General features: G+C 40.6%; 1 protein-coding gene across 3 annotated transcripts; it reads right to left on the bottom strand.

Moving 5' to 3' along the window:
- Positions 1-1,866: 1,866 nt before the first annotated feature.
- On the bottom strand, positions 1,867-20,710 carry SLC46A3 (solute carrier family 46 member 3). 3 transcript variants are annotated; one of them, XM_020788602.3, is made up of 7 exons: positions 20,554-20,710; positions 19,082-19,136; positions 15,827-16,035; positions 12,504-13,368; positions 9,104-9,187; positions 7,047-7,203; positions 1,867-4,346 (listed from the first exon to the last, which is right to left on the bottom strand). In XM_020788602.3, the coding sequence occupies exons 3-7, from the start codon at positions 16,016-16,018 to the stop codon at positions 4,259-4,261; spliced, it is 1,386 nt and encodes a 461-aa protein (XP_020644261.3). In that variant the 5' UTR covers positions 16,019-16,035; positions 19,082-19,136; positions 20,554-20,710; the 3' UTR covers positions 1,867-4,258. The 3 variants fall into 3 exon arrangements, with proteins under 3 accessions (XP_020644261.3, XP_078246130.1, XP_078246129.1); XM_078390004.1 differs by lacking the exons at positions 19,082-19,136; positions 20,554-20,710 and adding an exon at positions 16,810-16,832 and having other exon boundaries at positions 1,923-4,346; XM_078390003.1 differs by lacking the exons at positions 19,082-19,136; positions 20,554-20,710 and adding an exon at positions 16,305-16,560 and having other exon boundaries at positions 1,923-4,346.
- Between the last annotated feature and the right edge of the window lie 1,833 nt (positions 20,711-22,543).

Raw genomic sequence — 22,543 nt, 5'->3', positions numbered from 1 at the left:
TTAGAGCAAATCCCAAGAATGGAAACTTACTTCTGATTTTTCCCATACCCCTGTACATTTTCTCTTTAATGTTCTTTCTAATAGTACAGTACTTTTGATGCCTTTTCAGTCCATGGTTTGAAGTGTACCTTTGCTGCCGTCTCTTTGGCAGACAACACAGTCTCTGTCTCTTAGTTACAATTGGATGAATGTCCTTCTCACTAGAGTATTATTGTAAGAAAAGCAGCAAGGAAGAGGACCAGTATTCATACAGGGTGACTTTTTGACCCTTTGATTCTTCCACAATAAGGAAAAGTCACAATCTTTTTCCCTTCAAAAGAGTAAGCAGTTTATTAAACATGAATGTTTTGGCTGTCAGGTTTTCTTTGTTTGTGACAATAGCTATGGATGGACAATAGCTATGAAGTAAGGTGAAGGAGATATATATAAAATTGATGGCTATAAACTTCATGGTGTGTGTGTATATAGATGGTATGTGTATATAGATATAGATATATATCCTTCACCTGACTTCATGGCTATACATGGCATAGGAAGAGAAAGTCACAAAAAAAGAGAACACTAAATACTGGAGGATAATTGTTCGTGGATAATGTGGTTCATCAATTTTAAGCCAATCCTTTGTTGAATTGCTTCTTCACCACATGGAAATTTGAGCCAGGGAACTCTGTTATGTTCAATTGTCTACAAAATCACACTGTAGTGAGCAAACTCGTTTCTGTAAGGCAGGGATGTGTAACTTTGGTGGTCTTGGGTTCTACATTTTTGACACCAGATCCTGGTGCTAGCTGCACAAGAAATGACCAATTTTGGCCATGAAAAAAGGAGAACTATGAAGTTCTTAGATGGGCACTCTGGTTTAATTTTTGGATAGTGGTGGATCTAAATGGACACACAACCCCTCACATCCCAGTGCAAAAAGTCCCATTCTTGGGATCCTTCAGGAGGGGAAATTTAGCCTTATTTTAAGAGGGAAAGTTTTCTTAATGGAGTTCCTCAAGTTGCTTTGAAAGTTGCAAAATTGCCCCTTGGAGGCTGACTGCAGTCCATGAGGAATATGTTGCCTTCCCCTCCTTTTAAGGAAATAAATCACTGTATCTTCAGAAGTAGGAACCTTGTTACTGAACAGTGGTACAATCTTAAATAATTCTATGTATCATGAGTTATTCTTAAATGAATAGTAAGGGTTTTTGTTTTAGTAACCTAAAAAGTATGTTCTCAGAGTGAATGATAGTAAAGAAAAGGAGCATCTAGGAATATTTCCAGGGGAGTATTTTTGATACTCTTGCAGCAACCAATAGCAATAAGAAACTACCCACTAAACTAAATAGACTAAACTTAGAAGCCGATTACTATGTCTTAAGCTTCAATGGAAGAAACTAATCATCAGAGAGAATGAAGGAGATGAGATGATAAGGCTTCTGCCCCACAATTGGTGCAATGCAAGAGAAGACAAGATGTAGTCTTCCAGCTGATGTTGGATGGCATTTCTCACCCTTAGCCAAGGCTTTCAAGAGTTGCAGTCCAAAAATACAAGCCAGGAAGTTGCTGCAGTTTGCCCAGCCCCTAGGTAATACGAAGAAAGAGAGACTAGAACAATTGTTTGAGGATGCAGTGGTTAAACTGCAGTTCTGCAGCCAAGACTCTGCTTGTGCAGCTATAATCTCTCACTCGGGACTCAAGAACCCCCAAAATAACTGGGGGAGAGATACTGCACAGATAAACTATAGGGGAAAATGTTCCCCATCTCCTCTCCTGACTGCAGTTAAGCTTCATTTAAAAAACCCAGCTGGGAACTTTTATGCATTTCCTATGAACATCTAGTTTGACCCACAGTAAGTGTATAAACTGGGGGGACTGGGGAGGGTACATGGAATTTTTATCAATGTTCCAGAAGTTTAGCTATAGATAAGAACATCTCATCAAGTGCTCCTAAAATCATTTAATGAGACCCACTGACCTATAACAACACATACTTGCATTATACAGCCCATAAACCAAAGTGACAGAAGCTGTTTTACAATCTCAGTGCCTAATATTAATTTGCTCTGTGACTGCAACAGGGCTGTCCATACAGCTGTGCTGTGCCAGGTGGCAGTGAGTACCTGCTTCCCAGCCACACAGAGAAAGTTAATGATTTACATATTTGCAAAGTAGCTGGGAACATAAAAGTGCCATGTAAATGCAAAAATTATGTTTTCCAGCACGTTAACAGTAACCCAATTTAGCTGCACAGCTTTGGATAGTCATGTGCGTGCAGAGGAATTCTTTAAAAAAAATTCATACGAAATGATACAGAAAAATGTTTTTTTTTTAATTTTTATTTGTTTGTTTGTTTGTTTTGCCAGCTCCAGAAATGAAAGGATGACTCAAATGGCAATTCAATACACTCCCTGATCTCATTTGTTTGGAGCCTAAGAGGCACAACGAACCACAGAAGCAGCCACAGCTTCTCTGTTAACAGCAACAACACTGTTCTTATAAAAACACTTCTTATAAAACTATACAAAATACAAAAGCCACAACCAGCAGAACTAAAGGCATGTACAATGCTATCTTTTGTATCATTAAGGAGAAGTACAACCCTGTTAAATTAAGTTCACTCATGATCATGTGGGTTTAGGATTACAAATTTCAATTTTAGAAGAGGTATCTCTGTTAGTCTGTGCTAGCATGTCAGGCAAAAACATAACAAAAATAAAAAAGAAAGCTGACAAAAATGTTGTGGCACCTGAAAGACTAACTGCTATGTTTTAATGTGAGCTTTCATGGACAAGTCCACTTCTTCAGACAATGCCTTAAGGTGCCACAACGTGTTTGTCTTCTTAATTTTTCTAATTTTTATTATTTTTTCCTTGATGAACAAATTTCAATTATACAGTCCAAGTTGATTTAAATTCACTTTAATCCTGTGTTAAACTGTAGCCACAAGGAAGACATAGGATATTCTCAGCAGTGTAGGCTGCAAAGATTCAAAATGCTTATTTTGAAATGCATGGCTGCATCTTTGTCTATTTAGAACCTCCCCTCTGATTAATCTAGTCTGAAAAAAAATCACTGAAATTCAGTAATTTAGTATATCCATTTGTAAACAAAATACAAAAGTACATTTAAGGTTTGTTTTTTTTTTTAAAAAAAGACTGTTTTACTTACTGAGCAAAAAATCCTGTTGCATAGATTTATGCCAGTGTAACCCAGATCAAGCAATGGAAATATTTAAACCAATATATCCTATGGTCCCCTCCCTCTTGGGTTTGGGGAATTCCTAGGGCCCCTTTTGCCTGGTGAAAGCCTTTGGGAGCCTTAGGATGTGGGGGTAAGTAGGCAAAAAGTAAAATATTGCTGCCAAGAGCTGGATATTTTTTTAACTATTAAAAGCTCCCACCCCACAATCCCAAAGTTCCCAAAAGCTTCCCCAGGATAAAAGCTCTAGAGAGAGTAGGAACCTGAATCGAATCAGAGGTTTGTGGGTAGGAAACCTTAAATGAGTTTAAATATTTCCAGCACACCCAATCCAGGTTACACGGGCATAAATTTACATCAACAGGATTTTGCTCCCTGGGTAATTAAAAAAAAATGAAACTATTTGCATACTAGGGCTTATTTTCAGGTTAGGTCTTATTTTCAGGGGTAAAGGGTACTAAGGTTGTTTACATGGACATTATTGTATTAAAATCATTGTGGCAATCCATCTTTCTTCTCTAAAGGTAGTCCTATGCAAACTAATCGAAAACAGTGTTTCAGACCTTATTTGATAAAAAAGGTATATTTTTTTCCTTTTCTTAAAAACAAAGAATTTATATTAATGTCTTATAAAACTCCACTGTTCTAGTATTAAAGAGGAAGAACACTTTTCTCAAACTTCTTTTAAATTTGTTGTTTTCTCTATGCTTCAGTCACTCTCTGCTTCGCAAACAGTACGTATGCCATCAGATACCTTACAATGCAATATTAACACATTAACACCCTTATTTATGAGGTGCTGCTGTAACGCAGCAGGGAACTGGTTCCAGTGCTGATCTCCTAACTGATTCAGCACTGGTAACATCCTATTGCACTATGATAGTAGGAGAACCATGCCAGCCTTACGATTCTTCCTTCCACTTCTTTGTACATTGTCCTTCATATCTATCCAGGCCAACAGCCAACTTGGATACCAAGAAGTTGATTCTGGTAGAGAGCTAATAATTAAGAGATCAGATCATGTTTTTAACGTTGGTGCTGCAATCATGAGGTTACGATATTGCAGAAAAGCAGTTCAGCTGTCAGCCTGCTCTTCAGAAGCGTCCTCTTCATTTACAAATTGCACAAAATTCTCCTTATGCCAAGTGGTAAACATAAGCCAGCTGGGAGAAAGAGATAAGATGTCATTAACTGAAAACAAGGAATATGCAGTATGTTCAGTCAACAGAAAATGTATAGAAGTCACAAAGCTATTGCACACTACTAAGGAAGGGGCCTAGAAGTCGATATGGTGGTGACAATACCTCCTCCATGCAATTTAAAATTGATCACACCAATCTTAGGAAAAATCTATCCATCACATCTTTTTCAGTCTAAGAGCAAAAGACATTTGAGACATTTTAAGAACAGTGATGGTGCTTTGAAAACATTTCTCTCTAAGCCCCTTCTTTGAGAGTTTTGAAAAGTTTTGGGGCTGTTTCAGTGTGTGCTGGAGGGAAAAAACATCTATGAAGGTTCCTATTGGTAAAAACATCACATTAGCAACAACCGGGCGAGCCCTGACATCAGCTAGAGTGTGCTGTATTTGACTTTCCCTAATATTGAATGGGCTCCTTCTCTTGTACACTTTCAGATCTGCATACAAACAATAAAATACTAACGAAGCAGAATGCTAATTTTCGATGTGCAGATACAAAAAAAAGGCTTAACTTTTGGAAACAAACTGCCTTAAATTAAAAAATCTTTGGAGACATTGCCTATTGCACCTCAAGTCACATGTCTGAGCATGCAACAAATAATGCCTATGATGCTTAATGATGTTCTAATTTGCAGCAGTTGCTCCCAAAAATTATGCCTTTTCTGCAACCACGCAACAAGATTTCAGCCAATATAGCCACAATCCTGAACATCTTAAAGCCCAAATATTTATTTATTTATTTATTTATTTATTTGATTTTTACCCCGCCCCTCTAGACCACGTCTACTCTTTTTTCAATATCTGAAAAAGATTCCTCCCACTGAAATATACCCATACATTCATATCATTATGGGCAGTCCCTCTCTGTGTGCCACTTAATATTTTCAAAGTTTGATATATTTTTAGGCTGATTGAAATGTCTTACTTTTACTGTTTTATATGCTGATGTTGGGTTGTCTTATTAATAATGAGTATTTGATTTTTTTAGGTACACTAAATTCTCTTTGAGATGAAAACAGAGTATACAATTTTTCCAATAAACTGCAGTTGAGCATATGGAGAACCACAACGGCCCTGTTCTACCCCCATCATTGCTAAGTATTATGTTACATACTGGTGTCCATAATGCACAGACATCACAGCTCAGGAATGTTACTTTTTAAACTATGACTCTTGAATCCCTCAGCCAACATAAGCAATATAAATTGAGCTATACTGACAGATCATACTTCTGCACTATTAAAGAGCAGGCCGGGTAGGTGGGGCTCGTCAGCCATGGAAGGCAGCCCTTCTAGAAGAAGGAAAACTCCGATTTCAAACCTCCACTGCCTTGTGGCTATATCCACTCATGGAAAAAACTTCAGGAGTTAACCTAGAGGCAAAATCTGGAGCTGGAGTCCTAAAGGCAGTTCGTGTCGTTCTGCCAACTCCTGCGACATTGCTGGAACCAGCTATATTGGCTCTTGCCTTTCCATTGGACCATTTCAGCAACATGGAGAGGAAGGATCTGGTGCTTAAGTAACAGCCTATCCTCCATATTACCTTATCCGGGCTTCATGCTCTGGAGAGGACCCTCCTCGATTCAGAGCATGTTACCATAGTCTCTCGAGACTGAAGAATGCCTATGGACTGACACAGAAACAAGCGTAACACCTCTAACATCTCCACATATGAGTTGAAAACACAGTTTACAAACTTTTACCTCAATCCATATTGTTCCTGTTGCCTGGGAGATTCTGGCAGTTCGAAAAAGTACTTTTCCCAGTCCTGACTGATTTTGATAAACATGACTGAGAACCATCCTACCATTAAAAGATAAGCTTGTCCTAAGGATATGTCGTCAGAGGTTATGTACTTCCTGGCTTGATGCTTCTGGTACAGTTGCCAATATTGGCAACACTCCACATGTATGTAAAAAACACTGTCTACAATTTTTTAGCTCAATCCACATTTCCAAAGCCAAAAGCTGCTGTCACCACACAATATGAGGTAGTAGGGAGAGTGTCAGAGTAATTCTGGAGAGCCCTGAATTCACCTTTAAATGGAAATCCTCCATACGGCGGCCATTTTCGCTGCCCGGTATGCGAGGAATCCATCCCAGAAAACAGCTGGCGGCCATTTTTTTTATCCGGCGGCCATTTTGGAACCGCCAATCAGCTGTTGGAAAATCATCGCTATGCGATGATCGGTAAGCGAAACAGCGAAACGATCATTGCAAAGCGATTTTTTCCCATAGGGAACATCTCAATGTGATCACTTTTGCGATCGCAAAAAGTTAATCGCTATGCGATTTCTTCGTTAAACAGGGTGCCCGTTAAGCGAGGCACCATGCAGTTCTGCAGTTCAAGGGAATCGATGGCATTGTTCTGATCTACACAGATGCAGAACAAGAGCAGGGGCACAGTAATACGTATTGGAGTGTATGATATATTGCACTGGTGTTATATGATTATTATTGTTGTTGTTTAGGTATCTACAAATGCACGTAGGGATAGTTAAACTGATTATTTCAGAAACAACAGGTATTTGTTGCAGCAGATGGGTAGGAAAAAAGTTATTATTTCAGCTAACATCAACCTTGAATACAGACATTTCTCCATGTAAAGTTTACATTGTAAATTGATATCATTTGGCATTACTTATTACATGTTTGAACTGTACGCACCTCAGCAAGCCCAGTGGAACTATACAGAAACCAGCTGAAAAGAGGAAGGTGAAGCCTGGAAACCAAGCAACAGTGGCTGCATACAAACTGTTAAAAACAGCAATTGCAATAGTCCCGGTCACGACCTCTAAACAGGCAATGCAAGCAAATATAGCACCTGTCAAATAAAAGAAATTGATAATTACACTATATTTATTCTTAAATCCCATACAGCTAGGTATGCATACACTACTACAACGCCAATACAATGTGGTTACACTTAGAAGGCATTTCTTCATTGGTTGAGCAACCTTTAGACTCTTCTATCTAGTATTGTTTGGATCGGATAGCACACCAAAGTAGGTAAGCTACTGAACCCACTGACTGCCCCAGGATGGGAGCACACAGAGAGTTACCTTGCTGTACCCGCTTTAAGCCAGTGAGATGGCCAGACTTTGGCTAGCCACTTTCTACTTCACACTCGTTGTAAGAATAGCATGGAAATAATAATTTAGAAACAAGTAATTAAAATAAGGGGACGTGGTGGCGATGCGGGCTAAACCGCAGAAGCCTCTGTGCTGCAGGGTCAGAAGACCAAGCAGTCGTAAGATCAAATCCATGCGACGGAGTGAGCGCCCGTCGCTTGTCCCAGCTCCCGCCAACCTAGCGGTTCGGAAGCATGCAAATGCAAGTAGATCAATAGGGACCACCTCGGTGGGAAGGTAACAGCGTTCCGTGTCTAAGTCGCACTGGTCATGTGACCACGGAAGATTGTCTTCAGACAAAAACGCTGGCTCTATGGCTTGGAAACGGGGATGAGCACCGCCCCCTAGAGTTGAACACGACTGGACAAAAATTGTCAAGGGGAACCTTTACCTTTACCTAATTAAAATAATAATTGGTTCCCGTCAAGTCAATTCCAACTTATGGAACTGACTTGACGGGTTTTCTAGGTAGAGACTACACAGAAGTAATTTATCATTCCCTTTTTCTAGGGGTGCCATGGGACTGTGCAATTTGCCCAAGGTCACACAGGCTGGCTCATCTCCCAGGATGCACCATGAAGAACTGAATTCCAAACCTCTGGCTTTACAGCTGGATACCTAAACCACTGAGTAATCCAGCCAGTTTACTTCGAATTAATTCTCTCTCTTTTTGCAACAACTAAGATATAACTAAGAGTCTCACAGACTCTTAATAACTAAGAGTTTTTCTTTGGTGTAAAGTTTTGTTGGTGCACTTCTTTAGGTGGCACCAAAGAAGTGGGCCACAACCTTTGAAGGCTTGTCAATCTTTAACGTGCCACAACATCTGTATGATGTTAGACTTGTTGTGCTTAGCACAGTACTCCTTTATCTGCATTTCTAATCAAAAGGTTTCAATTAATACTGAAAACAACAAAAACAAAGGCAGCCCAAGAAAAGAATGAACAGGCAAATTTATTTCTTAATTATATCTTGTAGATTTTGGTAAAGATTTTTAAAAGAGAATCTTTCACAAATGGCAAAGAAATAGATTTTAAAAAAACACACACACAAAAACAGGTCCTAGATGTTATCTCTGTGCTTTGTCAAGACCAAGCAATATTAAGTGGTAGAGTAGGGAGATAAGGAAGCGTTCTACCTGGAAAAGTTGCTAGCTATGGAATGTTGGATTAACTATTTTTTTCACATACAGTAGTTCTTAAGAACACATAAATATATATATCACCATAATTATCTAGTCTTATGGTTATCAGGACACGGATAAGTGAGGCCAAGCTACTTTTATCTCAGTATCACCACTGTGTGCCAGGAATGGGACACCAAACAATGCTTCTGAAAGGTGCTTCAAGCCAGATGTCATCTAAGTAGTGACAGAAATTTATGTATAAGTCCTCTTCCCACCCAGTGTTCCAGTGGTGAGAGGGAGCCAAAGACCAAGGGAGCTAATCTTCTATTTACAAGGGAACTAATTTGGTTTCACTATGCAATTATTAGTTTGTGGGAGAAGTAATAATGAAAACTCCATCAAACGTTGCCTTATTCCTTTTGCAATTTCCCACAGGATAACAGTAACTGATGGCAATATCAACTCACCTTGCTCATGAGGAAGAACAACTTTGGACAACATGGACCGAAGAACTGGAATGGGTACAAAAACTAGCATTGATGGCACTCGTGCTGCAAAACATTTGAAAAGTGAGAGATAGTTATATTCTGCAATACAGTACAGTGGTGCCTTGCATTACGACGTTAATTTGTTCCAGCGGAATCGCTGTAGAACGAAAACGTCGTAATGCGAAAATAAAAAGCCCAATGAAACGCAATGAAACCCCTTCAATGCGTTCCAATGGGCTGGAAACTCACCGTCCAGCGAAGATCCTCCATAGGGTGGCCATTTTCGGTGCCTGTGCAGCATGGAAACACCAGAAAGCCATTTTATTTACCCGGTGGCCATTTTGAAACTGCCAATCAGCTGGAGGAAAATTGTCGTTTTGCGAAGAATCAGTTCCCGAAGCAGGGAACCAATCATCGCAAAGCGAAAAAAACCCATTTAGACCATTGTTTTGCGATCGCAATTGCGATCGCAAAAAGATCATCGTAATGTGGTTTCATCATAATGTGGGGCAATTGTAAAGCGAGGCACCACTGTATAGCTTCGTATGTTTCAAAGGCCAAGGGAAGCAGTAAATCGGCAGCCAAAATAGCAGCAGTTGCAGCGGCGGCAGCTACCACCAAGAGGCACTTTCAGAAACCGTACTACAGCATGTTCCTCAAATGAATGAGAGGGAAGGAGGATTATGTCTGTCAGCCATACTCCCAGACAGCTTGAATAGTTGTTTCAAATAAGACACTGAAGTGAGAGCCAGTCTGGAAATTGGGCTTGGAGGCCGGACTGGGACTTTGAAGATCAAGGCTCTAGTCCTCCACACAGTCATGAAACTCAGTGAACCATAATGGGCCAGTCTCTTAGGATGCCACTTTGTGCTACTAGAAAGGAGGCTAAACAGAAAAGGAGATGTAACATTTGAAGTATTTCTATCAAAATGTGTCTAAAATGTCTTAAAGCATCCATTAAAAGTAAGCTTTGAAAAGTACAACTGGAAAGCATTTCTCACTATAGCTGTAAAATTACTTTGCTCCTGCTAGTTGTTATTTTTGAGATATATATTTTTACTATACCTTTTTTTCTGCCCTGAGAGCTAACCAGTTACACATAATTATATTACCTGTAACTTGTAGTTTCCAAGCTTTCCTTTTAATGTGTTAAGTTAAGCTGCTGCAAATGTGCTTGTTGGTCAGATAGGTAGAGAATTATTCTGAAAAGAGGGATACAGGGTAGGTCAGGGTTCACACTCACGTGCAGGACCCTTGTGTATGCATGTAGGCCTGCCTTCAAACCATAGTTAGGTACACAGCTGACCAACAGCATGACCAGCAAGAGAAGGTCTTGACAGACCCAAGATTATTATAACCCGAAACTCCAGAGGGGACCCAACTTTGTGAATTTTATTTTGTACCACATATCTTTCAGACACAGATGAAAAGAAGATTACTGTGGGTGTATAGCCATGTGGTTAACTTTGCTACATGTACACAGAGTGCCAAGCTGCTTTGCCGGAAAAGCAACATTAAAACCATAAATTCGTAACTACATAACTAGACAGAAATTATAACTACATGAATAGACAGAGGTTCATAACGACATAACATTCATAACTATAGAAACCCACTCCCCATTTGTAGTTACATTTTAAAAGCAATACAGATTTTACATGGACATCGTTTCTTAACAAACTTCCCCCCATGGTGTAGGTGAAGCGAGGTGGAACAATAACACCACCACACCTAGCAGCAACCTAGATAAGGAATGGTTCATGCATATTAATGTTGCTTAGAGGCGGTGCCGAGATGCTATAAGAGGTGAGCCTGAGTCAGTCAGTGAGATAGAGTCAGTTAGAGAAATGTAAGAGTCAGGCAGGCGAGAAAAGCCAGACATAGCAATAGAATGTGTAGTTTGGGAAATTCAGATGCGATTAGCTACTGAAGATATTTATGAATCTCTGTAACCAATAAACCAAAGTTATATTTAAAAGAACTTGAAGTGTGGACCTGAATCTATCTGAAGTAATGGTGATTTAGAGATCACCTGGTGGCAGCAAGTGTAAAAGAAGCGAGTGTCTGCCTTCGTGTGCTCTGAGGCTTGAAGGTCAAGCAAAGGGGCACGAGGGTGGACACCACAGTAATACCAAGAGTTTTTAAAGTACTGTACTGTATTACAGTTTGCTTCACCTTCCTGTGCTGTCTTAATGCGTGGCGAGTGCTACAGCTATGCGAAGCAGATCATTTACTGGCACCAAACTGTGAAGTTCTCTTAAAAGAAAGATATCCTCGCCCTGATTTCTGCTGGCATGCTTCTGAATGCCAAGTTAAAATTGCCTTGTATTAACTGGACATTTGGGGTTTTCTTATATCAATTATTGCCTTTGATCATTCTAGTACAGTATTTCATTGCTGCTTAAACAGCCTTGTACATCCTAACAGAGAGAAGGTTGGGTCCGCTCACAAATGAAGAAGCATGGCATCTCAGCAGCAGTCATCCTAGAATGTCTGCAGCCGTTTCTGTCTTGCACGGGTGCCAGGATGGGGTGTGGGAACAACAGCAAAGAGGTTTGGGCTCATGAACAAAACTCATGCACTGCAGGTGGAAGATGCTAGGTTCAGAATCCAATACCTCCAGCTAAATGATTAACAGATGTCAGGAAAGATCTCGGCCTGAAACAGTAGTTGTGGGAGCCAATGCCATCTAGCACATACACACTGTGCTAGATGGACAAATATTCTTCAGAGGGAGGTAAAAAACTCTTTTTCTTAATTCTCTGAAACCCACCTGCCTTTTCTTTCTGTTCTTGCTTTCCTATTGATTTCAAGACTTTGCTTTTTCTCCCTATGCAGAAAATTCTATTGTGGTATATACACACTTTCCAAACCATTTTTTTACATATTTTCCCCAAATGTACCATTTATTTATATATTTTGTAAACTCCAAATGCAAAACTTTATTTTAAAATAACCTCATTGCCAAAATCCCATTGTTCATCCAATGGGACTAGACCAGTAGTTTCCAACCTTGGGTAGTCTAGGCGTTCTCAGTTCCCAGAAACTGCAGTCCAAGAACACTTGGGTTACCCAAGAATGGGAACCATTGCTCTCTACTAATAGAATCAATTGCTAAAGGATGAGGCAACGCTTATATAAAACCCATTGATTCAGTGGGCCCATTCTAGTTGGAACTAGTAACTGGATTTAGATCTTAGTAAATGTGAATTACTTTCCATTCTTACTCAAGATTAATCAGCATCATATGCTGTTCTTCCAAGAGGCACAGAACATTGTATTACTTATAACATTGGGCACCATTTTTTAAAAAAATCATTGACATTGATAGCATTTTCACCACCACTTCAAAACTGTACTAGCCCAGCACCAAACTCACCTAAGAACATCAGCAACGTAGTGGTGGCAAAGGCAGTCATAACCATTCCTCCAATGAAAGAGAAGATCCCGATGAATACAAGGTAAATATCTCTCAAGCAGCGAGAAAGTAAAACTACTCCAAGAAAACCGGTCAGAGAGGTTGAAGTGCTTACTGCTGAACCATATCCAATATAAATCGCATCCCAGCAAAGAGGAGCATTCAGCTCATAGAGCGTGTAAAGAGAGAACCCTCCAAACACTAGGAACAGATAGGCCATGAATGTGCACAGCAACAATACGATGGAAATTCGCTTCTCACAGGAGGAGGATTTGAAGAGTACGTATACTCCAGAAAAGGTTTCTTTAAAGCCGTCCCTTAGAGATCGTGGCCGGAACTCCGACACCCTCACTGTCTCATCCAACCAACAGGTAGTATAGGAAATGTTGACTATGTGAAGCAGTGAAACGGCTATAAATGTCCACTCAAAACCTATTCCTTTCAAAATGAAGCCCGAGGCCAGTCCTCCCAATCCGGACATGAGGCCCAAGATCAAGTCGACCACAGCAATTCGGATGGTCTTCTGTTTCTGAGTCTCACAGAGGTCAACAACAAAAGAAAAGGCACCTCCGAAGAAGGTTGCCATACCTCCAAAGATGCCACTGATTAAGGCCAAAGGAAGCAACAAAACCAGGGGCAGAGAGTAAAAGGACATGAGGCTGTAGAAGATGCTGCATACCAGACTGCCCACCAGAGGAAGAACCAAGGATATTTTGCGTCCACAGCGTTCCCCGTTTGCTACAAGGACAAAAGCCATCAAAATGCTAGGAATTGCTCCACTGAGGTCTACTTTCATGGCAAATAACGAAGCATTTTCTTGGACTCTCTGAAAGAAGACATGGGCAAAAGGGAAATAAAGTCAATAATCACTGTAGCTTTATATAATCATTTAAAATTATTTTGCCTCAATATTTGCAGTTCTTCTTTATAATATGCATTCATACATAATGCAAACAGCATACAGAAATACCACAACACATCCTAGAGCAGACAACCGAGTTAATCTGTTACATCTAGTACCGAAAGAGAGCCTTGTGAAACCTCTAAGGCTCAACAGATGTCTTGAAGCCTAGACTTCAAGGACTGGAGCCCATTTCCCTCACAAATGGCAGCATAGAGGAAAACAGGAAGTTGCCTTCTGCAGAGTTGGACCACAGACCTATCTGGCCAGTACTGTCAACAGTGGTGGCCAGCAGCTAGCTGCCTTTTACCAATTGTAAATATGGTCCTGAGATGTTCAAATGGGTTTTGATCTGTGTATTTTTAGTTAAAGGTGGTCTTTAGCTAGTGATGGGATTTACTGTACTGTAGAAAAGGAAACAAACGAACAATGTTTGAAGATGTCAAGGGCTGGGACCTGGGAGCTGCTGCTTAGAAAGAACCACCTTAAACACTGAACTATGGCCCTTTTCCAAGCAGGAATATTTGTATCTATATAATATATCATCATTTCATAGAATCATAGACTAATTGAGTTGGAAGGGGCTTATAAGGCCATCAAGTCCAAGCCCCCTGAACAATGCAGAAATCCAAATCAAAGCAGATCTGACAGATGGTTGTTCAATTTTCTCTTGAATACCTCCAGCACTAGGGCATTCACCACCTCTTGAGGCAATTGGTTCCATTGTCATACTGCTCTAACAATTAAGAAGTTTTTCCTGATATTCATCCTAAATCTGGCTTCTTGTACCTTCAGGCCATTATGTATGTATTTTCTTCATTTTCATTTATTTATTTATTTTAAATATTTGCACCCTCTCTTTTTTCCTTAAAAGGAACTCAAGACAGCTTACATTATATGTATTATACTCATACAAACTGAAATAAGAAGAAAGAAACAAAAGCAATGTATTGAAAGGCAAAAAATGCAAGGCGTAGACTCTAAAACATTTCTAAGCAAAGCTCAGATGCACAAAATACACATAAAGACTACACATAAGCAAAGTGAGCATGAAGATTCATGTATTATTTGGCAGAAAAAAATACCAAAGACTGAGCATCTTACATCATGACCCCACTTTCAATTCCATTATGTACCCTAACCCTATACCTCTATTGTGCATTAGTACCATCAGTGTTGGTCTCTGGAGCACTGATTCAGACGCCATTTAGCAAAATATTTGACAGGTTTAGCTGGTTTTGAAAAGTGTTTCATTTTACCAAAGCTAAGAAAAGTCTGCCAGCTTTACAATAGCTGAAAAAGTACCCCTTCAGGGTTAATCCAAAAATAAATTCCACTCTAGAGCATGACTACACAACAATATACATAAACAAACAAAAAAACAACAGAAATATATAAACCTTTGCAATATCAATTTAAAAGGAGAGAAATGAAAAAGTCATTGACTTAAATAAGGATGGAATTAAGAAGCAAAATTCTTGGGGCAAAGCAAGAAGCCTAGAAGAAAGCAGTGATAGCAATCTCCATAATTAAAGAAAGCAACCACCCTACTAAAGCAGAAAACCTGCCCTGCATATTAACCGGTGTTTTGGTGTAACGTTTCCCAGATTCACCATAAAGATATTTGTTCAGGCAGACCAACAATCAGGAAGCACTATACTTCGCTCTAATGAATTCTGAGCTTTTCTTTAATTAAACACGAATCCAACCATAATACACTGCGAAAGATTTTTAAACACAAATGTCACACAGACTGCATCAGCCTCTTATGCTGTAACTTTAATCTACTAGGAAACAGAACCTGGATGAGGGATTAACCCTAACCTCAGACATGTCCCCAAGACAGTAAGTGATGAAGCCTTATCTAGATTTACATTTACATGCAACATATGTTTCTTTGGACATTACCATTTCAATTGTCCATTTCCTCATCACATCTCATAGATTGTCTGAAAAAGTTAATCCAGAATATTACACTCTGAGCTACAAAGTGCAATGAACTGATATGATAGGGCATACCCCCCACTTGCTTGGCCCATGTGCCACTGGAGCTATCGGATGCTGGACTGCAACTGCTATGGATCTTAGTTAGCAGAGGCAGCGGTGAAAAAAATCAGGGGCATTTCAGGTCAAAAACTTCTGAACGATTGTGCGTTTCCCACCCTTGATTAGATATTGCACTCTACACTGGGCAATAAGACTTACTCCTTCGAACATGTTTGGTAGAAAGACCTGTGTGTTCTGGGAGCTGTAATCCACAAACAAAGTTCCAAAGCTCTTAAAAGATCACACTAACCTGAACGGGACGTATTTCTGGGTAGCCATGTCTAGCATTATAGAGCTCCTTTCTCTGGACAGTCACCAGTAAGAAATTTGACCTTACCTTTTGCTTCAAGAAAGTTGGATCACTTTGGTTCCATTCACAATACGAAACATTGTCATCATCTACAAAGGTAGAGTTGACCATCTCTTCCCAGTACCTTCTGTATACATATTGCTGCACCAAGGGTGAGGTCAAAGAACTAGCAAACATATATGCGGAGATGACAGGTTCCACCACAAATGTCTTCTTCATGCTTGAAAGTTTCAATTCTGATTCAGAGAAAAAAAAGGGATATAGTTCTTTTCCCAAAGGAAGTTCCAATCTCTCATTAAAAGGCTGCAAAATGGATTTTATATCCTACAACAATGTGACTGAATTCATGTTGTTTAATGTAAAGCATTGAGCACTTAAAGCACTTTCTGGGTGATTTATAATTTAATTATAGTACATGTTGCCCACCTGCCCACCCCAGCAAACTGGGTACTCAATTTATCAACCTCAAAAGGATGGAAGACTGAGTCATCCTAAAGCTAGCTACCTGAATCCACTGTGACTGAATGCAGATCTTGAGCAGTTTGGGCTGCAGTACTGCAGTTTAACATCTGTGCCACAAGGCCTGTGGAAAAGGGATTTCCATGCATGGATTTGATAGCACTTGTAGTAGGCTTGGAAAAAGCTTGGTTCATCCAGAGCAGCCATTATTAGTGGGGGCCGCATGGCCCCCTGAGGGCCCTGATGCATTTGAAAGGGGCCACAGATTGGAAACAATTCTTCACATACCACCTTATAAGGTTTGTTATGCGATTTATACAATCCTGATTCAGCCTATATTTCTGTCATATTGTGTTTATGGCCATGGCCAAAAAAAGAATGGCTGATTTTTAGTACTGTACAGTATCTATATGAACTGATTTTTCTTGCCTTTGTAAGATCAAGAACAAAAGGAAAGTTACTGGCATTTGACTTGTATGGGGCAATGCCATATGAAATCAAGGGAATACAGTGCCATATGAAATCAAGGGAATTTTGATGACAACATATACCATGAAATGCTCTGGGAAAGTCTAGATCAAAGTGACATTGGAAAGTTCCATTTGAAAAAGGAGAAATGGATGCATTTGTAAGACATAATCAAGTGCCTTATAAAAATATGTCTTTCGGCTGTTCTGGGTTTTTCGGGCTTTTTGGCTGTGTTCTGAAGGTTGTTCTTCCCGACGTTTCGCCAGTCTCTGTGGCCGGCATCTTCAGAGGACAGCAACCTGTACACCTGTAAAATATGTCTATTTCTATGTCTTTGTCCTGTGTTGAACTAGGTACCTTGTGCCACTGAATACATGCTGCATATTAAATGAAATGCTCCTATAACAAAATGAAATAATTCCTGTGAAGAACAATATTTGTTGATTTTTACTAAAATATTATTGATAGGCCTATTGAGTCAGCAGGGATTTGGTGAGTGAACACTTCCATGAGTTTCACTGTGTCAAGTGAGCCTACCTGAGTACATTCATCACATTGCAAGTACTGTATAGTGGACCCATTTGAACCAACTGAACATACAGAGGTTTTGATTGATTCAGTGGGCCTACTCAACTACAACTTACTAAGCTAAGCAACATAATTTTGGTCAATGTGTGAAGCAGTTCTAAAAGGGCAACAACATTGACAAACAATGCTCCCAATTGTGATGGTCTGATTCATATTATTTTCCATTCACTACATGATGTACAAATCAGTGTGAATCAGCCTCCATATTCTCACCCCAATTTTTTCTTCTGCTGTTGGGGCTTCTACTTTTTTTCTCAATCATATGCATCAGTTCAGACAACAGGCGACCAGAAACCAGCTCTCTCAACTTCCTAGTTCAAGGGGGAGGGGGGGAGGAAGCAAAGGGGCACTCAACTGAATAACCCTTGTCTCCAAAAACTTTTTAAGGCTTAGAGCAAACTGTGCTAGGTCAGTTGGAGACTAATGGGGGGGGGGGGGGAAAGTAAGGAGTCAGCAAAGACCGAGGAGAAAACTTGTTAAGCTAATTCTTTGGAGCCTGTTCACGTAGTTCTGATGTAGTGTGCCTCCTGCAAAACCACAACATACTGCAGAGCTACCATGACAAGCCCCCTCTCCTAACTCCTGTGTGATTGGCTAAAGTGAATTCACTCTGGGAAACCCAACTTTCAGAGTTCAGTTTCATAGTTTGGTAAGCTTATATCAACTTCATTTTTTGCAAAAAAAAAAAAAACCCTCAGTTTTTGGTACCAGGAAAATAGTAAAGGAGGGATGTATGGAACTAAAGCTATGCACACATTCCTTGGCAATGAAAGCACCCTAGTATTTCTCTCTCCACTCCACCCCATGCAATAAGAGGCTTTTACGGAGTTAAGCAGTTAGAAACATATAGGGCAGATTGCACCACACAAAATTAACCAAGGCTTGGAATGTTTTTGTTGTTGTTTTTCCCATTACAACTTCCAAAATCCCTTACATAGTAGAGCTATTTGGAAGATCATAAGAATTATAATCCACTTTTCCAAGGCCTAAAATACCCCTATGCTAAAGATGTGCCAAACCAAAGATTCATTAGGATAATTTAGAAATGCCTATAACGATTTCCTGCATGTAAACAGGACTTCCACTCAAAAACATGTTTAAAACCCACATGTACTTTATTTCTAAAATGTATTTTATTATTCTTAGCTGTTTTGAGTGCCTTTGCTAGCAGGAAATAAATTAGGGTATAAATTAAACCAATACCCAAATAATAAAGAGATGTAAGGAAATGTAAGGTTTTGAATTTGTAATTCACTTTATGAATATTAAGAACCAGAAAGCCCTACTACACGGTTGAGAAATGTTTTCAGTATTTCTCATTCTGTTTGCCAAAGCAACCAGATAGAAGTCATAACCTGGTTATGATGGCTTTATAAGTTTTTATGACTCTTTCAGTTAGAAAACATGGAGGGAAGGAAGCATAAGAGCAAACACATAGAGTACAGTCATTCACCGGGGGGGGGGGGGTGGACACAATCTGTTTCTTTGATGATGACGATGGCCAAATTAGATTAGATTCCGGGTGTCACAAACATTGTGGATCCCTTGCCGAGATACATTGCTGGTGCTGGTAGTTGGATTATGTTTGAGAGGGATTGGTGCAGGGGGCAAACTTTGGGCCTGACTTAATGTGCCAAAAGTTTGTCTCTTCATGCAGCTCAAAGATTTATTTCAGGACACAAAGCCGTCTTGTTCCTTAGCTCAGCCGTTACAGGTTTGGTATGATTACTCCCAAATTGAATGAGGGAAAGAAAGAACGAAACTTACCAGCGTTGGGTCTAAAAAACTGAGTGCTGAATCATACCAAAGAGGTGGAGTGTTCCTGTGGGCAAAGAATATGTTTTATAGCCAAAGCCTTTTTTGCAGAGTACAAACTCCAGGTCTTTCACATTGCTATGCAAAACTACAGTGCTTTTTCAAAAAAGTTCCTTTCAGGACAGGAACTCTGGCAAATATCTGAATATACACTCTCTTGGAGGAGGAGAGAACATCCTCTTACAGTTCAGAGACCAATACTGCTGACTCAGTACCAGCCTTCCCCTGCAGCAAACACATAAACCAACATTAAAAAAACTACGCACATTTAAAATTAAAGCTTGGTCAGCTTTATACAGGCAGAATCTCCCAGGGAAAAAAAAGACCTGTGAATTAGTTATAAACAGCTTCTTACAAACAGGCATAAAATAACTGAGACACAACATGCCCTCCCTTTTCAGCTGATCCACAACAGCCTGTTCCACAACCCAGAAAATACATGAAAACAATTATCTTTTGAGCCACAAGTTGCCACTGTGAAGCCATGCTGGAACTGCCCTGTGTAAATTCACTGGGGTTTGGCTCCAGATGCCAACAATCCCCATCCTCAACCTGGTGTCCTTCCCTGTAAATTGGACTACAACTTCCGTCAGCCCCCAGCAAGCATGGCCATTGGTTTGGGAAATTCTGTATCTATCCGCAAAGCCGAAAATAGCCCCCCCAAAAGGGACGACTGTACCTTGAAAACTGATATATTTCAGTGTGCATTCTCATGGATTATAATTCACTTCCTTATACAGGTGGAGTAGGACATTTAAACCAAGTTCTGCCACCCACTTTCAACAACCTTTAAGGAGCCAACTGTGGATGATACGAAGCCAACAACAACAAAAGGTCAACTTTTTGGGGCAGCAATTTCGGGCAGGGACGATACTCCTTTAGCCTGCTGCCAGCACAAATCCCGAAGAGGTTTGCGACACCCTTGAAGTAACAAGCACACCTTTTTTTTGGCAAGACCTTTCGGGGACCTTGCTTTCACATAGCCCTGTTCTTACATAGCCTACATATTCCTCACACCTAGGCTTACCTTGAAAGGGGTCGCTATAGACATGGTCTAGAGGGGCGGGGTATAAATTTAATAAATAAATAAATAAATAATAAATATAAGTGGGCTCCGACTTTGACAGGACGCAACAACAACGTAACCAGGCTCACATCAACAGCCACGAATTCAGCCCGAGACGTCTAGCTAGCTATTTATTTATTTATTTATTTATTTATGTATTTATTTATTTATTTATTTATTTAAATTTAGGAACAAAGGAAAATGCAAGGGGGCAATCTTCATGTGCTTCCCCGGCATGTGCGCCAATTCAGCGCTTCTCCTCCAGTTTTTTAGCTGCGCAAAGAGGGCCAACTCCGGGCGCGCTGTCCAGCACCTGCCTCCCCCCGCCGGTGCAGCCCCCGCTCCCTCCTCCGCTTACCTCCTGATTCGAAGCAACTCCCGCCTCGGCGCTCACGCCTCCATTTCCTCCTCTCTTGTGTCTGCGCCCCGGTGTCCCTGTCATCGCAGGGAGAGAAGCCCCGCCTCCTCCCGGCCGCGTATTGTTGTGGTTCCCGGAGAGCGGCGAATCCTCCGCCGGTGCCTCGCCATTGGGTGCTCGCTGATGGGAGTCTAAGTAAAAGAGGGCGGGGATTACTCTGCGGAGCTGTCACTCACTACACGTGAGCCCGCCTCCCCTCCTTCGAGCTCCGGCGAATTTTGGTCGGCGTGGAGCGGCGCTTGTCTCGTGCGCATGCTCAGTTTCTCTCCCGTAGGGCTGGGCTGAGGGGCGGTTCGGGAAGCGAGTGGGCAAAAGGTTTGGGGTCTCCTCCGTCCGATGTGCCGTTGCTCCCGCTATGTAGACTTTGGCGGTGGGAGGGAAGCTCACTAATTTGCTAATTGGGAGTGGGGCGGGAGCGCTCCATTGGATGACCTGTGCTTTCCACGTCGGTGGATGTAGAGTCTCCGCTGCTTCCACTCAAGAGTTTGGAAAAGCGAAATTGTCTCTTTATCCCCGAAGCTAAAATATCCTAGCCAGCCTGGCCATGGTGGCTGTATAGTTTTTTTATTAAGAAAAAGTAACGTTTACAAGCTTCTTCGCATCCCTTCCTTTAAAGTTAACCCGCGAGGGAGGAGAGATCTTGGTGCCTCTGCTTTAACTGAAGGTGCCTTGATTGAGTTAAGGGTGGCCATACGAGCTAGTACAGTAGTAGGGAATGTTACTTTTCTTTCTTTTTGGTTTACACCTCCCACAGGACTCTATCGATGAGGCCTGAGACATTTGAGAAGTTGTAGTCTCAAAAAGTAACTTCCAAACTTTGATTAGAAATATCCTTATAGGTAAGGAATGGGACCCTTTTGGCCTACAACTCCCACGATCCATTGCCTTTTTCCGTGCTTAATGAAACTGGTGGGAGTTGTAGGCTGAAGCTTCTGCAGGACTGAAGGTTTCGCAGTCCTGCTGTAGGTGATTGACCAGAAGGATTTTAATAAATGTCCAGAAGAGTAAATATTCTCCTGGCTCCACAAAGAGCTGCATCTACCAAAAATCCATCTTCTACATAGCTAATGTGTGCTTTCACTTGCTAACTTTCTGTGTCAACTGAAACTTGCAGATCATTTTTACAGCATGATTCAGTGTGCCAGAAATTGCAATAAGCCTAAGAGTTTATGCAGTGCCCATCCCAACTTTATGGAGGGATAGCTGCTCAGCTCGCCACCCATGGAAAGTTCAGGGCCTGTGGCATTTTGCCTATTTAGTCCTTTCTGGAGTGCCCAGTTTTAATACTGTACGTTTTGCACAGTAGAGCATCAGAGACTTTGAACTAAGCTGTACAGAACCACTTTGTAATAGTTAACTATGAACAGCAGTGCAGAGTCGCATGCGTATTAATTTGTTAATTGTTTTAATGCTGCCTTTTTAGTTTCATTGACATGTTTCTTTGATTTTCTGTATTATTATGTTTTGTGGTTATTATTTAGTGTGTTATTATTGTCTGTTATGTTGTTAACCACCCAGAGTGGCCTTGGTAGCCAGATGGCAGTATACTGGAGGGATAGGACAGGATAGGATAGGATAGTGGCATCTCCTAAGTAATTTATCGGATCTGTTGGGTATCTAATCAATATATTTCTCTGAAATAGCATGCCAGCATGGTTCAGGAGTGTTACAGAAGGAAAAATCGTTTAAACTGTGTTTTTATTCCAGCAGTTAGAAATGTTGGTCTGTTGATTTTGTGATGATATTTTTACTGCATTCCTAGGCACCCCTCCCAGTTTTACATATTAGGGTGCACTAATATGCACTAACACTGCAGTTATATCTGAACTGGCCAAACTAAAAGCTATTCAACATATTGCACTTTATCCTTCCTAGAAAGTGCGTTCGCATAGGGAAGAGTGTGTAGATTAGTATAAGAAGTGACAGAGAT

The sequence above is a fragment of the Pogona vitticeps genome, chromosome 3, assembly GCF_051106095.1.
Source record: "Pogona vitticeps strain Pit_001003342236 chromosome 3, PviZW2.1, whole genome shotgun sequence".
Classification (NCBI taxonomy): domain Eukaryota; kingdom Metazoa; phylum Chordata; class Lepidosauria; order Squamata; family Agamidae; genus Pogona; species Pogona vitticeps.
This window is presented reverse-complemented; position numbering and strand designations above follow the sequence as displayed.

Bases quoted from the DNA above. Each gene is read 5' to 3' on its own strand.
- SLC46A3 (XM_078390003.1), bottom strand. From the start codon at position 16,452: ATGAACCAAGCTTTTTCCAAGCCTACTACAAGTGCTATCAAATCCATG. The intron at 9,188-12,503 runs GTGAGTTTGGTG...AATGTTTTGCAG, and splicing joins TACGTTGCTGATGTTCTTAG to CACGAGTGCCATCAATGCTA. The intron at 4,347-7,046 runs GTGCGTACAGTT...TCTTTCTCCCAG, and splicing joins GTTCCACTGGGCTTGCTGAG to CTGGCTTATGTTTACCACTT.